This window comes from Gastrolobium bilobum, unplaced genomic scaffold (genome assembly GCF_033153095.1).
Source record: "Gastrolobium bilobum isolate Gb01-03AN ecotype WA unplaced genomic scaffold, APGP_CSIRO_Gbil_v1 utg2244, whole genome shotgun sequence".
NCBI classification, from domain to species: domain Eukaryota; kingdom Viridiplantae; phylum Streptophyta; class Magnoliopsida; order Fabales; family Fabaceae; genus Gastrolobium; species Gastrolobium bilobum.
Window position 1 is genome coordinate 129,692 of NW_026895272.1, and position 18,823 is coordinate 148,514.

The following is an 18,823-nucleotide window of genomic DNA, read 5'->3' on the forward strand; positions in this document are numbered from 1 at the left end:
AAAAATATGTTGCTAGCATTTCTATACCGATAAATATAGTTCAAATAATGTACAATTCCACATTAGTTTTCTAAATGCTGCAAGTGCACCATTCCTCCACGAAACAAGCATGTGTGATGGTGTAAAATTTTCCGAAGCAGTATTGTACTCTATCATCGGCATTAAACATTTTTCTGTTAGTTTTATTTTTAAATAAAAGAAAATTTGGTGTCAAAAGACTGAAATAGGTAACAAATTAGTACGCCCAGACAAAGATGCAACAATACCCATGTTCTGGAGAGACAAGAATTACAGCTTGAAAAACTGCTTCCCAAAAATTTAAAATAAAAAAAATCCAAAATTGAATTATCTGAACCAATGAAAATGAGGCCTTCTCGAAAACCATTTACTATAATGTTTCCAGATTACAATTAGCGCACTGTATTCCACCACCAGCACTCTCCAAATCCAACATTCATCGGCAGGGAAAAAAGGAATATAAAAAATATAAGACAAAGGCGAGGAAGGAAACACAATGAAAACCCACCTCAAAAAAATACACAACAATGAATAAGAAAACACCCAAAACCCATAAATTTTCTTCCCAATGAACCTTCTAATCGTGAGTGGCATCAATGGATCTTCCTGTCCTGGCCTGTGAGATTCGATTAGCATAAATGGTGACCAACTTCAATTGTGTGCTGTTAAGCCCTTGCAAATATGGCAAGAATTCTTCCCCAAGCATGATATAAATATCCACTAGACAGAAAACAACAGTCTGTACCATCCACCATTAACATAAAATGAGAATAATGAAAGAGTCCAGTTATAAAAATGGAGAAAAAAGACACACCAAAACATGCCAACAATTCCAGCAATTGAAATAATACCAATCCTCTCAACATCAACATCACCTTTATCCCAAATTAGTTGGGGAATACCAATCCTCTCATTCAAAGAAATTTATTTTAGATAGAGTCAGTAACATTTATCATCCATTGTGTGTATTATTAGTTAATCATCTTGAAAAACAACTAAAATTTAATATTCAATATTTGAACCTAAAAGAACAAAGAGAACAGTTGACTGACCAGATTTGCCACATCAAAGGAAAGTGCATAGCATGTTTTGGTGGCTCAGGTATACCAAACCATTAACACTTACACAAGGTTTGACAGATGGAAATGATAACTTTTTAGCAAAGATTATATTTCGTTAGCTAGAGTAATTTTTGTTTAAATACAAGGTGAATGTGTACCCAAAAAAAAAAAATACAAGGTGAACTGAATGGAACAATCATTCCCATTATCATGCCATTCTATTCATACATTTGGTCAGCCAAATTAGGCCACATTGCCAATGTTTTAAATATAACATAAAACCATTCATATGCCTTCACCCAATAGCTTAAACTATTGGGAGAAATTGTCTAGAGTTCCATCTGTGCCACCCCCATTCTTCTAATTAAAAAATATGGAATTTTAGCACAAGATAGGTGGGCCTGTGTATTGTCCACGCTTCATGTCCAGAGAGCTCTTACGTGTCCGACACGATCCGACACGCCGACACAGTGTCCGACACGCGGTCAACTTTTCTGACACGTTGACTATTTCGACACACGAATTTGACCCTGTCTAACACGGTCAAATGGCATTTTCGTAAAAAACATAATTTTAAAAAAAAAATTATATTTTAGAAAAATAAAATATATTAATAAAATAAAATATTATTAAAAAAGAAATAAAATTTAATAAAAACATAATCCTATCCTGAAAATGTAAAAACGTAAACCTATTCTTCTCTGATCTCTCTCTGTCGTCTCGCCTCTTTCTCCTCTCCTTCATTGTCGTCTGGTCTCTCCTCTCCTTCATTATCGTCTAGTCTCTCCGTCTGGTCTCTCCGTCTGGTCTCTTTTTCCTCTTTCTCTCTCGGCTGTCGCTGTGGTCACTGGTCTCTTTCCCTCTCTCACTGAGTCGCTGTGGTCTCTTTCCCTCTTTCTCTCTCGGCTGTCGCTGTGGTCACTGGTCTCTTTCCCTCTCTCGCTGAGTCGCTGTGGTCTCTTTCCCTCTCTCGCTGAATCGCTGGCCTGTGGTCTCTTCGATTCTGGTTTGAAATTTTTTTATTTTTTTTTGTTATATACTGGTTCGATTTACTGGTTGCTCTTTTGATTTATTGATTATATTTTTTTCTAGTAACAAAATGGTGGTCTTACACTAAGTCCAAAAAAATGGCCCAGTAAGAGAAATTTCTTCTTTGTCCAGATTATTGCATACTGAATAACTTCTAATTTTACCTTATAAGGCACCTTAATAATTTATCTCTTTTTTTGTTTATTTATTTTAGACCGATTGTATCAAAATGTATGAATAATATTGTTTGGAAAATAAGTGTTAGGTTTGGATTAATACTTGGGTAAGAACTGACATTTATCAGAATTTCTTCTTGTATTTCAGGCAATCATAGCCATTGCCTTTTTCTTTTGTGTCAAATGGATGAGCGTATATGCATCAAGTGAAGAAAATGTCACCTTCCATTGTCACAGATAATATATAATAGGCATGTGAAGTGAGTGATAAACATAAACGAAATATATATTTCTTTATTTGATGTAGAAAGAAATATATCAGTAAACAAATTGGTTTGTTAATGGAATGCTTATGTTACTGTTTTAATTTAATTGTTCTATATTTGCATAAGTAATTATTTTGTTCATAGTGTTTAATTTTATTTTTTTTAGAATGGATTCAAGTATTGCAAGTAGTGGAGATGATGAATTTCTAAGGAAGCCATTATGGAAATATGTTACCAAAGTAGGCACCACAACGGAAGCAGGAAGGAATTCTTGGAAATGCAATTTTTGTGAAAAGGATTTTAAAAGTTTGTATACTAGAATAAGGGCTCATTGCTTAAAATAGCAGGTAAAGGAATTGCAAAATGTTTACATGTGCAGACAAAAGACTTGCTAGAGATGGAGAAATTAGAACAAGAAACTAGAGATTGAAGAGTAATGCACTCAAAAATGTGCCTTTACCCCCTTCTAGTTTTTCCGTAGAATCAAACTCGACAAAAAGAAGAAGTGGAAGTGAGGGTGGAAGTTCATCTAGAAATCCTATTGAGAGGGCATTCAATGTTGGGGCGCGAGAAAAATTGAACCACTTGGTTGCTAGGATGTTTTATTCAGCAGGATTGCCATTCATTTTAGCAAGGAACCCATACTTTCAAGCAGCCTTCACTTTTGCTACAGATAATAATATTGGAGGTTATTTGCCACCAGGATATAACTCCTTGCGAACCACTCTTTTGCAGAAAGAGAAGGAAAATATTGATAGGTTGTATGCACCTATTCGAGCTGGGTGGAAAGACAAGGGTGTTAGCATTGTGAGTGATGGATGGAGTGATTCACAAAGGAGGCCACTTATTAATTTCATGGCAGTATCTGATGGTGAAGCTATGTTTTTGAAATCAGTTGATTGTTCAGGAGAGACTAAGGATAGGCATTTTATTTTCATGTTGTTAAAAGAAGTAATTCAAGAAGTTGGGCATGAAAAAATGGTTCAAGTAATCACAGATAATGCTGCAAATTGTAAGGGAGCAGGGCATCTTATTGAGCAAGAATTTCCATCTATTACTTGGACACCATGTGTTGTTCACACACTGAATTTAGCTGTGAAAAATATTTATGCTGCAAAAAATGTGGAGAATAATCAAATAGCATATGAGGAATGTAGTTGGATTTCTGATATTGTTGGAGACGTTTCTGCAATAAAGCACTTCATAATGAATCATTCTATGAGATTGTCAATGTTTAATGAGTTTGTGGGATTGAAGTTGCTTTCTATAGCTAAAACCCGCTTTGCTTCTATGATTGTGATGCTAAAGAGGTTCAAATTGATAAAATGTGGTCTCCAAAATATGGTAATCAGTGAAAAATGGAGTTTGTATAAAGATGATAATCTAGGGCGGGCAAGAATGGTTAAAGATAAGATATTGGATGATCTTTGGTGGGATTCAATTGATTATATACTTGCTTTCACTACTCCTATTTATAATATGATCAGGATTTGTGACACTGATAAACATTGTCTTCATTTGATTTATGATATGTGGGATGAGATGATTGAGAAAGTGAAGAAAGCTATATACTTTCATGAATTGAAGAGGATGGATGAGACCTCAACTTTTTATGAGGTGGTGCATGGCATTCTTGTGGATCGTTGACCAAAAATTCAACTCCACTTCATTGTTTGGCACATGCTTTGAATCCCAAGTAAGCTTTTAAATATGAATGAATTTAATACTTCTCTTATTTGATATAATTTGTTTAATTGTTTTTCTTTCAGATACTATAGTGTACAATGGCTTAACGAAGATTCTAGTCGAGTTCCTCCACAAGGATTTAGAGATTAATCAAGAAAGACAAAAATGCTTAAAGAGATACTTTCCTAACTTGGAGGACCAAAATAAAATAAATTTGGAGTATGTGGACTTTGCTAGTATGAGTGGGGGCTTTAGAGATTATGATGCCATGCAAAATCGATATTCTATGGAGCCCAAAGCTTGGTGGGTGCTTCATGGTGCTTGTTCACCTATGCTTCAAAAGATAGCATTGCGACTTGTTGCACAACCTTCTTCTTCATCCTGTGCTGAACACAATTGGAGTACTTATTCTTTTGTGCATTCTGTAAGAAGGAATAAGATGACTCCAAAATGTGCTAAAGACTTGGTTTATATACATAGCAACCTTCGGCTCTTATCAAGAAAGACTTCACAATATACACAAGGGGATAATAGAATGTGGGACATTGCTGGAGATACATTTGAAGATGTTGGAATTCTTGAAGTTGCTACTCTTTCACTTGATGAGCCAGAGATGGAGTCAAATGTTATTCTAGATGAAGATGCTCCATGAAGGTATTCTGTAATCTCCATATTTTATGTTTCTCTATGGATATGCTATTATTTTTGCTTTAGATCAATATAATGGTATTATGGAAATGAATTTTTTTTGGTTAAATTGATGGATATTATTAGTTTAGTTTTATTTTTTTGTTAAATTATTGAATACTAAATGAAATATAAACTATATAAATTAAAAATATTATTTAATATTAAAACGTGTCCCAACGTGTCGAAATTCATATTTTTTTAGGATTGATGTGTCGGAGTGTCGAGTTGTGTCGTGTCACGTGTCGAGTTGGTGCTACTTAGCGTGCCTTCATCCAACAACTTAAGTTTTTGAGAAAGTGGGTTGATGACAGCTAGAATAGAATGAGAACAAAGCAAAGGTGGTGGAGTGGCATAAATGGTAGCTATTGGTTGGGGCAAATGTGAGGACAATGGGTTGATTGGGGTCACATAGGCAGTTGCAGGATGGTGGGATGTTGTGGCAAAGGGCAGTGGGGGCTAGCCTCCTTATTAGCTCGTTCACATTCCAATTCCAGAGAACCAATTGTAACTTAAGTATTTTTCTGGCACTTTTCCCAATTTAGTTTTCCCTTTTCAAATATATCTGAAACTAATTAACAATGTCACAAAATTTCTAAATGAACTATCTGAGATTGTCCACACAGCAACAAAGTTATTAAGAAATGATAGAAACAGAAGCAGTTATCTTGTATAGCTATAGGAATCCCTGATAATAGATATTCAGTGATTAATGAATGTCCACAAGAGTGTGTTTAGCTTGTCCAACCAACCTCAACAACAGACAACTCATATTTCTAAAGGAATTACAAAGCGGTAAATATCCATTAAAGGTCTAACTAATATGTCCATATTATAAGAAATCCAAAGACCAGCTGGATGTCTTTCAAAGCAAGTTTTATTCAATAAACCCAAGTTTATAGGGATATTATTAATGTTTGAACAGATTAATATTTTAATCAAGCACCAAATAGGCCTCAAGCATCTAATCTCCAGTTAGATAAATTTGTTATTATAACAACATACACCACTTTATAGTGTTCTCTGACTGGTAAGAAACTTTTTACCATCTAATTTTCATTAAATGCATGAAATGGAGGACCATTAAATAATGGATGCAGACAAAAGACCCTAGGTACCTTCCGAACATCCGCACTATGGTTTCCAAAAGCTTCAAACAAAGCAGGCAGAAATGATGGTAACTGAGCTATCAGTTCCTCCTGAGATAGCCGGCCTACAAGCTGAGGGGAATAATATGAAGTTAAACAAGATATATGTTTATGAATGTACAAAAAATGGTCACTTCCTATGTGGTACAATATGATACAGGTAAGGGATACAGTGAGTTATTAAAAATATAGGATATGGTACAGAAAAATTACATGAACACCAATTTATAGAGAAAAAAGGAATTACTTTTCAGTATGAGCTAGTGATATGAGATCTACTAATTGACTTCTACTTACTAACTGATTTTCCTGATTATGAAAATTTAAAACCAGATATAGTCAATATAAAGTATGCATAGCAATTAACATTCATGAAAGAAGGAATCAGGGAATCGTGTGTTCAGGATCGTGTTGACAAAGCAGTTGTTCAAAATATCAAAGAATTGACTTATTGGCTGGAGTAACGAAGAGGTACCTGCTACGACTTGTATTTGATATGAAGGATTGGAAGTATATTCTCAAAGGAATATACCAAGGCAACAATCAGAAAATATCTAAAAAGTTAGTAATTGTTGTATAGGGTCGGTTAGATGGGTTAGTTAGTAGTTAGTTGGTTAGGGACTTATGTGGGAAGCCTAGGAAGCTGTATACAAGGGAGGTACACCGGATTGATGGACATATTTTGAGAGTATATTGAGTTGGGCCGATTGTGCTCAGTTGAAGGGGAGTGCCCCTTGGGAAGAGATATTCTCTCTTGTATGTTTCGCTGTAGTTCATCAACAAATTCCATACTTTTCTTCACTTTCTCATTTTTTCCTTAATTTTCTTCTTTTGTTCCCATATTACTATCCCTTTAAAAACTAAAGTCATAACAAGTGGTCTGACCTGCCAAATCTTGGAGGAGGCTACCATGGACGCCAATTTTGGAGCTGTGGAGAGTTCAATAGATATTTTGAAGAGGGAGACCAGTGAAGATGATTCTTGGGATTCCAAGATTGCAGAGAATAAGGAGATATTGTTGATATTGCTAAAGATCCCAAAAAGTGAGTGGGAGAAAGAAAAAGGGAAGAAGCTATCCACTTAAAGCAAGAAGAAGCAATCTTGGGAAGTGGAGGAAACTTTTTCTCCCATGGGTGTTTATGGGACGATAACAAAGTGCTGCACCCATGAAGAAGAAACAAAAACGTTGCGTGTGTTGCAAAAAATGCAAGAAGTTGATGCTAAAGAGGAAATCAAGAAGGCACAACCTTCGACATAGGAGGGTTTTTCTGTCTGTCATGGGTGTTGGTGATGACAAAACAGAGCACAACACTAAGAACGAAAGAGGAACAAAGACGTCAGATGAGATGAAAGAAAAGTTGTCAGCACCAAGAGTGAAGCACATTGAGGGTGAAGACGAAGATGGGTCTCAGGTTTTTTCTAATAGGCCCAAAAAGATTCTCAAGTCGTTTTTGATCAATGTGTGATTCAAATCCAGAAATCACGAGGCAAAAAACATAATAATAGTGACAAAAAAACTGCAAGGAGAAATAAACACGAAGGCACTAACGGAAAAGGAAGATTGAAGAGCAAAAATATTTTTTGTGGAGAATAAGGTGGAGAAGATGGTGGTAGAAGATCACGATACAACAATATCAGTTGAACCCATATCACTTAAGTTAGAAGTATTGCATATCAGTAGCAGGATAGAGGAACTGGATGGAGGGATGACGAAAACTAAGATAGGAGATGAAGGTGGAAAGGCAACAATGGTTTGCCATTTGCAGAATCTAAGTGCGAAGTGAAACGAGGATTGAGGAGAAAGAAAGGAGAGCTCCACCAAAACCACCAGATCCAAAGTTGTTCATGGAGGACGGTGGAGTCGCAGTCCCACTAATAGTAGCAAAACCAAATGTGATAGAAATGGAATTTCATGACACTTGTTGAGGCACTAAGTTGAGTTTCTGATTTAGACGTCCGTTATGGAAATTCAGGAACATTTTAGGTGGAGGCACAATATCTCGAAGTGGGCCATCTAAGTTAGGTCCCATGGGTCTATAACCAAGTCCATGCGAGACTCGACATTTGAAAGGCCAAGATTAGAGTGAATAGTGAATGTAGTTTATTTTGCACATGAAGCCACCATTCTCTATGTATGTTGGGGCAATGTTTGGATGGTGTGGGCAATGATGAATGTGGGGTTCACGTCAAGATTCCTATCGGCCAGGTCCAAGTTTATATCCGCAAATGGTCGTAGTGGAAATATGACAAACTTGATTTTGGGCCTGAGCATCAATTCTTGTGGGGCTTCAGAAACACCGAATTCGTATCTTTCATTTTCAAATCCCTCATCATCATTCATTTTGACATTTTCGCCATATCCCCACCCATCATGCCCCTAGAATCCTTGGCCATCCTCAGTTTTGACTCCAGCTCCACCACTCACATCCTCTTCAATCTCTACCCTGAAGTAGTTTTTGGTTGGGAGTTCGACACCTCTGTCATTCAGGTGGGTAGAGTCTTTCATCTTTGCGAGGCTTAAGAAAAAACATCCATATAGGCTTTTCATACTATTGTGGTAGAAAGGAGTCTTTCGTGAACAAATCCACCGAAATCCCAAGGAACATGTTTGACAAATTGACGCTCAATATGGAACCTCTTGGTAGAAACTAAGAAAAAAATGTGTCTATAACAAAGCCTATAAAGGTGTATCGCAGGCGTTCCCGTAAAGGACCCGAGGAGTTGGCAGCTGCTAAAATGGATGTCAATAGAGATTAGGTGGCAACTGAGGAGGAAACTGATGTGGCAGATGAGGATAGTGGAAGGAATATGTAATTAATTATTGTTAGAGAGGTATAGTGCGTGTGTGAGAGGGGAAGGTTGTTATATGGGGGTGTGTTGTGGTGAGTGAGTAGTCAGTTAGTGAGGAGTTAGATGGAGAGAATAGAGCACTCTCGAATTGCTCTAGGTGTAGTTGCGAGCTGAATCTGCTGGTTATATTGTTGTTTTCTATTAATTCATATATATGAACAGAGGTTATACATAAGTTCTTGATTTCTTTTGCCTTATTCTTTCTATTACTGAGTGTTGATTTTACAGTGTCATAGAGATATCACGTGCTAAGCAAGTTCAATCAATTAGCTACACAAGGGGAGAAAAGGCATTAGCCCTCATTGGAACGGTCGTCGCAAATGAAGGAATGGTTATCAATCTCGGTAAAGAAATTTTCTCAATGACAAATGCTATAACAACGAGGGATATCCTTGGTAGAAAGTGTGGAGACTGAGAATCATTTATGTCAACTATAGATATAATATTGAAGCCGACAGGAGGTTTCCCTGTTGCTGTTTTTCATTCTTCAATCAAAGTGCATCCATTTATTTTAGGATTATAGCTAAATTAGAAACACAATGGGAAGAGATTGCAACAGCCACCGGAAAATATCATATAGTCTCTTCAACTCATATCAATCTCATGGATGATTTCCTTGAGATGGAAAGGCTTGCTGAATTGGCAGACCCAAAAGGCAGGAGCCAATTTTGGGGTGCAGAAATGGCATCAGTTCCGTCTAAAGTTGGTCAGGATACAATGCAAGCTGTGGTGGAAGTCTATTTGTGTAGCTTCATTTTTGTACGATCAAAGGACGAGTATACTGGCTTATATTGGGCAGAATATTGGGACATCAATCGTCTCTTGAGTACAACACATTTTTCCCATCTTGAGGTGGCTGTGGACAACTTCTAGGGCCAAGATCTGTATTCCTACAAAGGGAACCAGTGGCTGAGGTCCTTGTCCCATGGCAGCATCAACCTCTGACAGAGGCATCCTGTGAGGATATCACTACAATGCACCACCATGCAAGGCCAATTTCCATATTAAAAACCTTGGGGACAAGATTATTTTAGGGGGGGTGGTCTTGTTACGACTTGTATTAGATATAAAGGGTTGGAGGTATATTCCTTTGGGGAGAGATATTCTCTCGTCTGTTTTGTTGTAGTTCATCAATAAATTCCATACTTTCCTTCACTTTCTCAATTTTTTTCCTTTAGTTTCTTCTTTTGTTACCATATTACTATCCCATTAAAAACTAGAGCCGTAACAGTACCCATGCTGTATCCATAATAAAAAATAAAAATAAATCAGCAGTACACTCACAGGATACTTTTTATAAGTATCATAAGCATATTGGTAATGGATACGAGTACAAAGGGGATACTTTCCCCATTTTGAAGCATCATTGCTTCAGGGCACTTCCTTCTAAAACAGAATGAGGTTTTTAAAAAAAATAAGTATATTAGAAAGTGGAATTTATTTAAATCGTGTTTTATTAGAAACCATCACTTGAAGCAAAACTGACAAAGGGTTGCTCAAGACAAAATTACCTTTGTCAAGCAATTTATGCAAGTGACAAGAGTTTTCTCATCCTCGGTAACCAGTAGAGGAACAATAACCTGAAACATTTTAAATTCTGAGCATCAGCTTTAAGTTTTAAGTTAATAATGCAAATCCCCGTCCCCTTCTTATGCAAAGCATTTCACAAGAAGGAAGGAGGGCCAAAAAGTAGAAAAATCAAGAAATACATACACTTAAACATCTGAATGGATCGTCCTGAGATAAAACAATGGTCACGCAGTGCTCTGCTTCATTTGAGACCTGAAGAAGGGAGGGATGAAAATTGGTGAGACTAGGAAAAGAAAGCAACCATATAAAAGACAACTATAACAGGAACAATTGGTTACCTTGGGATCAATATCGTTAGTAACACAAAGCAACTTTTCAATAACAATCTCAACTGAATTTCCCATGGCATCTTTCTGGAAACAATAAACAGAAAGATAAAACAATCTCTTATTATATCTCAAAATGCCCACAAGTGGAGAATTACGTGCGGTTGCAAGTACTGATACGAGCAAGGAATGGCACAAAAAGGAGTAAGAACCTGGTTTCTAAGCATTTCAACAGTCAATGAAAGAGCAAGCTCTCTTATTGAGGAATCTGAATCATCCAGCACCTCAAGCACAACTGTCAAAATCTGATTGAAGTACTGCAATTACACCATGAAACTATCATTACAAAAAGAAGACACCCAAATATATTGTTGTAGGAAATCAGGATTCAAATATTTCTGTTTTTATTTCCTATTAATTAGGATTGATTGATTAGGATTGATTATGATTGATTGATTAGGATTGATTAGCCATCGCTGAGTCATTCTGAGCGATTCTTTCTTGTATAAATACTCCTTATGTAATTTATTCAAAACAAAGAAATACAAAAGTCTTTATGGTATCAAGAGCGGGTTTGTTCCTACCCTAAATCAGCCATCTTCAAGGCTGAAATACCGTCCAAACATCATCAAAAACACCTCCTCAATTATGTCCAAACCCATAAACCTTATCTGCAGACCTCCAATCAAGAAAGTGAAGTGACCATTCGACTCAGAAGGCTCCGACGAGTTGAATGCCACTGGACCCATCACCGTCAACCGCCGCACGCGCCGCCACGCGCTCGGCCAGCTTCCGGCGCATGAGCTCCATGTGCCACCTTCCTGGCGTCTTTTTCCGCCGCGAATTGCACAGAACCTCTCAAGTCTTCTTCCTTCATGTCTTCCTCAGAGCGTTCTTCTGCTTCCTCATCTGTTCCCAATACTCAGTTCTCTGGAGACAACTTAAGTATGCAGATTACTAGTCACCGGATGAACGGTAAAAATTTTCTGCAATGGTTTCAATCTGTTAAGTTGGTGATCCGGGCAAAAGGTAAGATGGGTTATCTTGAGGGAAAAATTAAGAAACCTGTTGAGGATTATCCTGATTATGAAAATTGAGAGATTAATAATTCCTTGGTAATGGCATGGCTGACTAATTCTATGGAACCACATATTGGTCAAACCTATTTGTTCTTTGATACTGCCAAGGAGATTTGGAATGTTGTTCAACAAAATTATTCAGATCTGGAGAATACCTCTCAAGTCTTTGAACTGAGAAATAAGTTGAGAGACTTTCGTCAAAGGGGTATGACCATTACTGAATATTTTACTGCACTAACAAATTTATGGCAGGAACTGGATCTTTATTATGCATCCGATCTTAAAGGATTGGAAGCGAATACCCAGTTTAAAAAACACTTGGAAAAGGAACGACTTTATGATTTCCTTACTGGCCTCAACCGAGATCTTGATGAGGTTCGTGGTCGAATATTGGGGCAACGACTGTTACCCTCACTTGCTAATGCCTTTGCTGAAGTTCGTAGAGAAGCAAGTAGACGAAGAGTTATGATGGGAGAAAATGAGTCAATTGATAAGTCTGATGATATGTCAGCATTGGCTGCCAAACGTACCATTGACCGTTCCTCTGGAGAATCAAAACAGGATGGTCGTCCATGGTGCACCCACTGCAATAAAATTGGTCATACCCATGAGAAATGTTGGGAAATCCATTGGAAGCCAAAAGGACAGAATAAAGGTCGTGCATATCAGGTCTCTACTGATGACAAGGTTGATGAGCCTCGTGCATACTCTGACTCTGATGGTGTCTTTCTTAGCAAAACTCAGTTTGAACAACTTCAGAGACTTCTGACTCAACCTCCTAAGGCCACTAGTAATGTGGCCCAGCAAGGTACAGCTCAGGCCCAGCAATGTTGATAGTTAAAATCATTGGATCCTTGATTCTGGAGCCTCTGACCATATGAGAGGTAATCTGAGCTTGTTCTGTTCATACACTCCATACTCTGAACCCTTTCGGGTCAAGATCGCCGATGGCAGTTTTTCCCAGATTGCAGGACACGGAACCATTAAACTTTCTGAGCTGATTAATTTAACATCAGTTCTTTATGTTCCTTCTCTGGCTTGTAATCTTATTTCCATAAGCAAGCTGACTTCTGAGTTGCATTGTTTTGCTAAATTCTTTCCTCATGGTTGTGTTTTTCAGGAATAGGACTCGGAGAGGATGATTGACAGTGCTAGAGAGGATGGTGGACTTTAATACTTTGAGGAGGATGTGACTCATGAAGCTGATTTTGTGGAAAAAGACTCTATGTTTCCTTTTGATTCATGTAATGATGTCATGCTGTGGCATCGTAGGCTAGGCCATCCAAATTTTAACTATTTCAAAAGTTGTTACCAAACTTATTTATTAATAAAAGTCCTAGTTTGTTTTCTTGTGACATTTGTCAACTTGCTAAGCATACTCGTGTTCATTATCCTTCTAAAGTTCACCATGATTCTTCCCCATTTTCTTTAATTGATGACCATTCCAGGTGCTCGATGGTTCATTACCTTCATTGATGACCATTCCCGAGTTTGTTGGGTACACCTTCTAAAGGACAAGTCAGATGCTGCATCCAGTTTTAAAAAGTTTCAAGCCATGGTTCAAACCCAATTCCAAGTTGCTATACAAATTCTGCGTACAAATAATGGCAAAGAGTATTTTAACTCTATTCTTGGAGAATGAATATCTTTCCCAACATGGCATCCTTCACCAAAGCTCGTGTCCTGACACACCCCAACAAAAAGAAGTTGCGGAAAGAAAAAACCGACATCTCCTTGAAGTTGCTCGGGCTCTTATGTTCACTATGAGTGTTCCTAAATACCTTTGGGGGGAAGCCGTTCTCACTGCCTCGTATCTGATCAATCGAATGCCATCTCGCATTCTCAAATTTCAGTCTCCTCTTTCTAGTCTTTTCCGCACCTTCCTTCCTTCCGAGGCGTCTCCTCCCTACCTCTCAAGTTATTTGGTTGTGTTGTATTTGTTCATATTCCCTCTCATCAACGGTCTAAGCTTGATCCTAAGTCTCTCCGGTGCGTCTTTGTTGGTTATTCTCCTACTCAACATTGCTATAAGTGTTATTCTCCCTTTCTTCGTAAGGTCTTTGTCTCTATGGATGTCACATTTTCTGAGACTCAACCTTTCTTTTCCTTGACTTCTCTTCAGGGGGAGTCTATAGGAGCAGATGAAGATCAGTCATAGGAACCTACTGATGCCACAGTATTACCTCAACTATTGGAAACAGGGGGAGCTACAGAATCCTCACCATCCGGAGCCTCCTCAAAGTAGGGACAAGTTTATAGCAGGCGAAAGCCTCCTCAAAGTGTAAATAACCCAGAGCCTCTATATTTCCAGGATTCTGAACCATGTTCTAGTTCCAACACCCCAACACTTGAGTGCCATGATAAAAATGATCTACACTTGCCTATTGCTCTCAGAAAAGGTACTCGATCTTGTACTACTCATCCTATTTCTAATCATATTTCATATGCAAAGTTGTCCCCAGGGTTCCGTGCTTTCAATACTATCTTGGATAGTACAAAGATACCGAGAAATATACATGAGGCTCTCGATGATCAAAAATGGAGGGATGCTGTCTTTGAAGAAATGAATACTTTAGAAAGAAATGGAACTTGGGAGATAGTGACCCTACCAAAGGGAAAACAAGTAGTAGGATGCAAATGAGTGTTTACAATAAAATTCAATGCAGATAATAGCATTAACAGATACAAGGCAAGAATGGTTGCAAAAGGGTTCCAGCAGACTCATGGGATAAATTATCATGAGACTTTTGCTCCAGTTGCTAAAGTCAATACCATCCGAGTTCTCTTATCACTCGCTGCCAATACTAGATCCGCCTCTGCAACAGTTGGATGTGAAGAATGCATTCCTAAATGGTGACTTACATGAAGAAGTCTATATGGATCCTCTATCTGGTTTTGAAAAGGGAAATGAATAAGTGTGTAAACTAAAAAAGTCTCTATATGGGTTGAAACAGTTTCCTAGAGAATGGTTTGACAAATTCACACAAGCTGTCAAAAGAAGAGGCTTTATTCAAGCACAGACTGATCACACTCTCTTCCACAAACACTCTAAGGATGGTAAAATTGCTATTCTTATTGTGTACGTAGATGACATAATTCTTACAGGTGACGATATTGAGGAATTGAACTCCTTGAAGAAGTATCTAGCAGCTCAGTTTAAATTAAAGGATATTGGCACTCTCAAATATTTCCTTGGTATGGAAGTTGCTAGGAGCAAAACAGGCATCACTCTCACGCAAAAGAAATATGTTCTAGATCTTTTGTTGGAAACTGGAATGTTAAGGTGTAAGCCTGCTGATACACCTGTGGAACCTAATACCAAGTTAGGTATTGAAGATGGGAATGAGGTGGATAAAGAACAATATCAAAGATTGGTTGGCAAACTAATTTACTTATCTCACACGCGTCTTGACATTGCCTTTGCGGTGAGTATGATTAGTCAATTCATGCACTCACCCAAGGAGAAGCATCTTAGTGCAGTCTATAGGGTGCTCAGATAGCTCAAGAACACTCCAGGAACAGGATTATTCTTTAAAAAGGGGTATAAAAGGACGATTGAAATCTACACTAATGCAGATTGGGCAGGCTCATCAGTAGACAAGAGATCTACCTCAGGCTATTGCACCTATGTGTGGGAAAATCGTGTTATTTGGAGAAGCAAAAAGCAAACAGTGGTTGCAAGAAGTAGTGCTGAAGTAGAATTTCGAGCTTTAGCTCATGGAGTTTGTGAAGGAATCTGGTTGAGAAGACTTCTTCAAGAGTTGAAGATTTCATATTCCCTACCAATAAAACAACTATATTGTGACAACAAGGCAGCTATCAGTATTGCTCAAAATCCTGTGCATTATGATCGAACAAAGCACGTGGAAGTTGATCGCCACTTCATCAAAGAAAAATTAGATGATGGAAGTGTGCGTATGTATGTTCCTACCAAAGAGCAGACTGCAGATATCCTTACAAAGGGCCTACACCGTCCAACATTCGAAGACTTGATTGGCAAGTTGGGAATGATCAACATTTACCTCCCAACTTGAAGGGAAGTGTAGGAAATCAGGATTCAAATATTTCCGTTTTTATTTCCTATTAATTAGGATTGATTATGATTGATTAGGATTGATTATGATTGATTGATTAGGATTGATTAGTCATCGCTGAGTCATTTTGAGCGATTCTTTCTTGTATAAATACTCCTTATGTAATTTATTCAAAACAAAGAAATACAAAATTCTTTATTGTTCAATGTTGTTTGACATAATATAACAAATTAGGGATTTTTTATTTTTTGCAAGCAGAACTTCTCTATTTAATGATCTCGCAGCAGATAGCAATCAAAGAATCAGAAAATTATCTACTATACAACTAGGAATTTCTTCTTGGAGAGCATATTGGAAAAAAAAAATTAGAATAGCATTAGATAATATTGACGATCAAATCAAAAACATTGGTGTGACAACAAGAAACCACATTTGTATGATTATAAGTTCGATACTGTAGAAAATCAGATTTCAAATATGTTTCCGTTTTTTATTTCCTATTAATTATGATTGATTAGGATTGATTGTGATTGATTAGAATTGATTAGTCATCGCTGAGTCATTCTTAGCGATTCTTCCTTGTATAAATACACACTCATGTAATTTATTCAATATCAATATACAGAAACCTTTTTTCAATATGGTATCAAGAGCGGGTTCGTTCCTACCCTAAATCAGCCACCTTCAAGGCTGAAATCATCCCAAAACCACCCAAACACAATCCAACCTAAACCCAAATCCCAGAAAACCATACCTACAGACCTCCAATCAAGAAGGTGGAGGTACCATTCAACTCAGAAGGCTCCGACGAGTTGAACGCAGCCGGACCCGTCGCCGTCATACCTCCCACGCGCGGCTCCTCTCTGGCTCGTGTAGTCCACGCGCCGCCTTCCTGGATTTTTTTCCCGGCGCGAGCTGCCCAGATCACCTCGTCGGCCTCCTCTGTCCCCGTTCCAGTGGTCAAATATCAAATCGGAGGAAAAACGTTTTTGGGGTCCACGGTCAAACCTTCACTTTCTACTCATGGCTTCCTTGAATCGTTCTTCTGCCTCCTCATCTGCCCCAAAGTCTCAACCCTCTGGAGACAACTTAGGTATGCAGATCACTAATCACCGGATGAACGGTAAGAATTTTTTGCAATGGTTTCAATCGGTTAAGCTGGTCATCCGGGCAAAGGGTAAGATGGGCTATCTCCAGGGAAAAATTAAGAAACCTACTGAGGATTCTCCTGATTATGACGATTGGGAGATTAATAATTCCTTGGTCATGGCTTGGCTGACTAATTCCATGGAACCACAGATTGGCCAAACCTATCTGTTCTTCGATACTGCCAAGGAAATTTGGGAAGCTGTTCAAAAAAATTACTCAGATCTGGAGAATACCTCTCAAGTCTTTGAACTGAGAAATAAGTTGAGAGACTTTCGTCAAAGGGGTATGACTATTACTGAATATTTTACTGCACTAACAAATTTATGGCAGGAATTGGATCTTTATTATGCATCTGATCTTAAGGGATTGGAAGCTAATACCCAATTTAAAAAACACTTGGAGAAGGAAAGACTATATGATTTCCTTGCCGAACTCAACCGAGATCTTGATGAGGTTCGTGGTCGAATATTGGGGCAGCGACCGTTACCTTCACTTGCTGACGCCTTTGCTGAAGTTCGTAGAGAAGCCAGTAGACGGAGAGTTATGCTGGGAGAAAAGGAGTCGCTTGATAAGTCTGATGATATGTCTGCATTAGCTGCCAACCGTACCATTGACCGTTCCTCTGGAGAATCAAAACGGGATGGTCGTCCATGGTGCACCCACTGCAATAAAATTGGTATACCCGTGAGAAATGTTGGGAAATCCACGGGAAACCTGCAAATTGGAAGCCCAAAGGACAAAATAAAGGTCGTGCATATCAGGTCTCTACTGATGACAAGGTTGATGAGCCCCATGCATCCTCTGACTCTTATGGTGACTTTCTTAGCAAGACTCAGTTTGAACAACTTCAGAGACTTTTGACTCAACCTCCTAAGGCCACTAGTAATGTGATCCAGCAAGGTACAGCTTTCCATGTTGATAGTCAAAATCATTGGATCCTTGATTCTGGAGCCTCTGATCATATGACAGGTAATCTTGGCTTGTTTTGTTCATACACTCCATATTCTGAACCCTCTCGGGTCAAGATCGCCGATGGCAGTTTTTCCCAGATTGCGGGACACGGAACCATTAAAATCTCTGAGCTGATTAATTTGACATCAGTTCTTTATGTTCCTTCTCTGGCTTGTAATCTCATTTCCATTAGCAAGCTAACTTCTGAGTTGCATTGCTTTGCTAAATTCTTTCCACATGGTTGTGTTTTTCAGGAAAAGGACTCGGAGAGGATGATTGGCAGTGTTAGAGAGGATGGTGGACTTTACTACTTTGAGGAGGATGTGACTCATGAAGCTGTTTTCGTAGAAAAAAACTCTTATGTTTCCTTTTGATTCATGTAATGATGTTATGCTGTGGCATCGTAGGCTAGGCCATCCAAATTTTATTTATCTTCAGAAGTTGTTACCAAACTTATTTATTAATAAAAGTCCTAGTTTGTTTTCTTGTGATATTTGTCAACTCGACAAGCATACTCGTGCTCATTATCCTTCTGAAGTTCACCATGACTCTTCCCCATTTTCCTTAATTCAAAGTGACATATAGGGTCCAGCCCGTGTTAAAAATATTTCAGGTACTCGATGGTTCATTACCTTCATTGATGACCATTCCCGAGTCTGTTGGGTATATCTTCTAAAGGACAAGTCTGACGCTGCATCCGTGTTTAAAAAATTTCATGCCATGGTTCAAACCCAATTCCAAGTTGCTATACAAATTCTTCGTACAGATAATGGCAAAGAGTATTTTAACTCTATTCTTGGAGAATATCTTTCCCAACATGGCATCCTTCACCA

The 18,823-nt window shown here is 38.1% G+C and overlaps 2 protein-coding genes across 2 annotated transcripts; one reads left to right on the forward strand and one right to left on the reverse strand.

Annotated features, from left to right (window-relative positions):
* Positions 1–372: 372 nt before the first annotated feature.
* Positions 373–11,526, reverse strand: LOC133303257 (CLIP-associated protein-like). Its single transcript, XM_061503138.1, has 7 exons — positions 11,416–11,526; positions 10,990–11,094; positions 10,790–10,864; positions 10,635–10,703; positions 10,433–10,501; positions 6,042–6,143; positions 373–757 (listed from the first exon to the last, which is right to left on the reverse strand). The coding sequence occupies exons 1-7, from the start codon at positions 11,524–11,526 to the stop codon at positions 596–598; spliced, it is 693 nt and encodes a 230-aa protein (XP_061359122.1). The 3' UTR covers positions 373–595.
* A 5,387-nt stretch (positions 11,527–16,913) lies between these two features.
* LOC133303265 (uncharacterized) lies at positions 16,914–17,900 on the forward strand. Its single transcript, XM_061503147.1, has one exon. The coding sequence runs from the start codon at positions 16,914–16,916 to the stop codon at positions 17,898–17,900; it is 987 nt and encodes a 328-aa protein (XP_061359131.1).
* Positions 17,901–18,823: the final 923 nt, after the last annotated feature.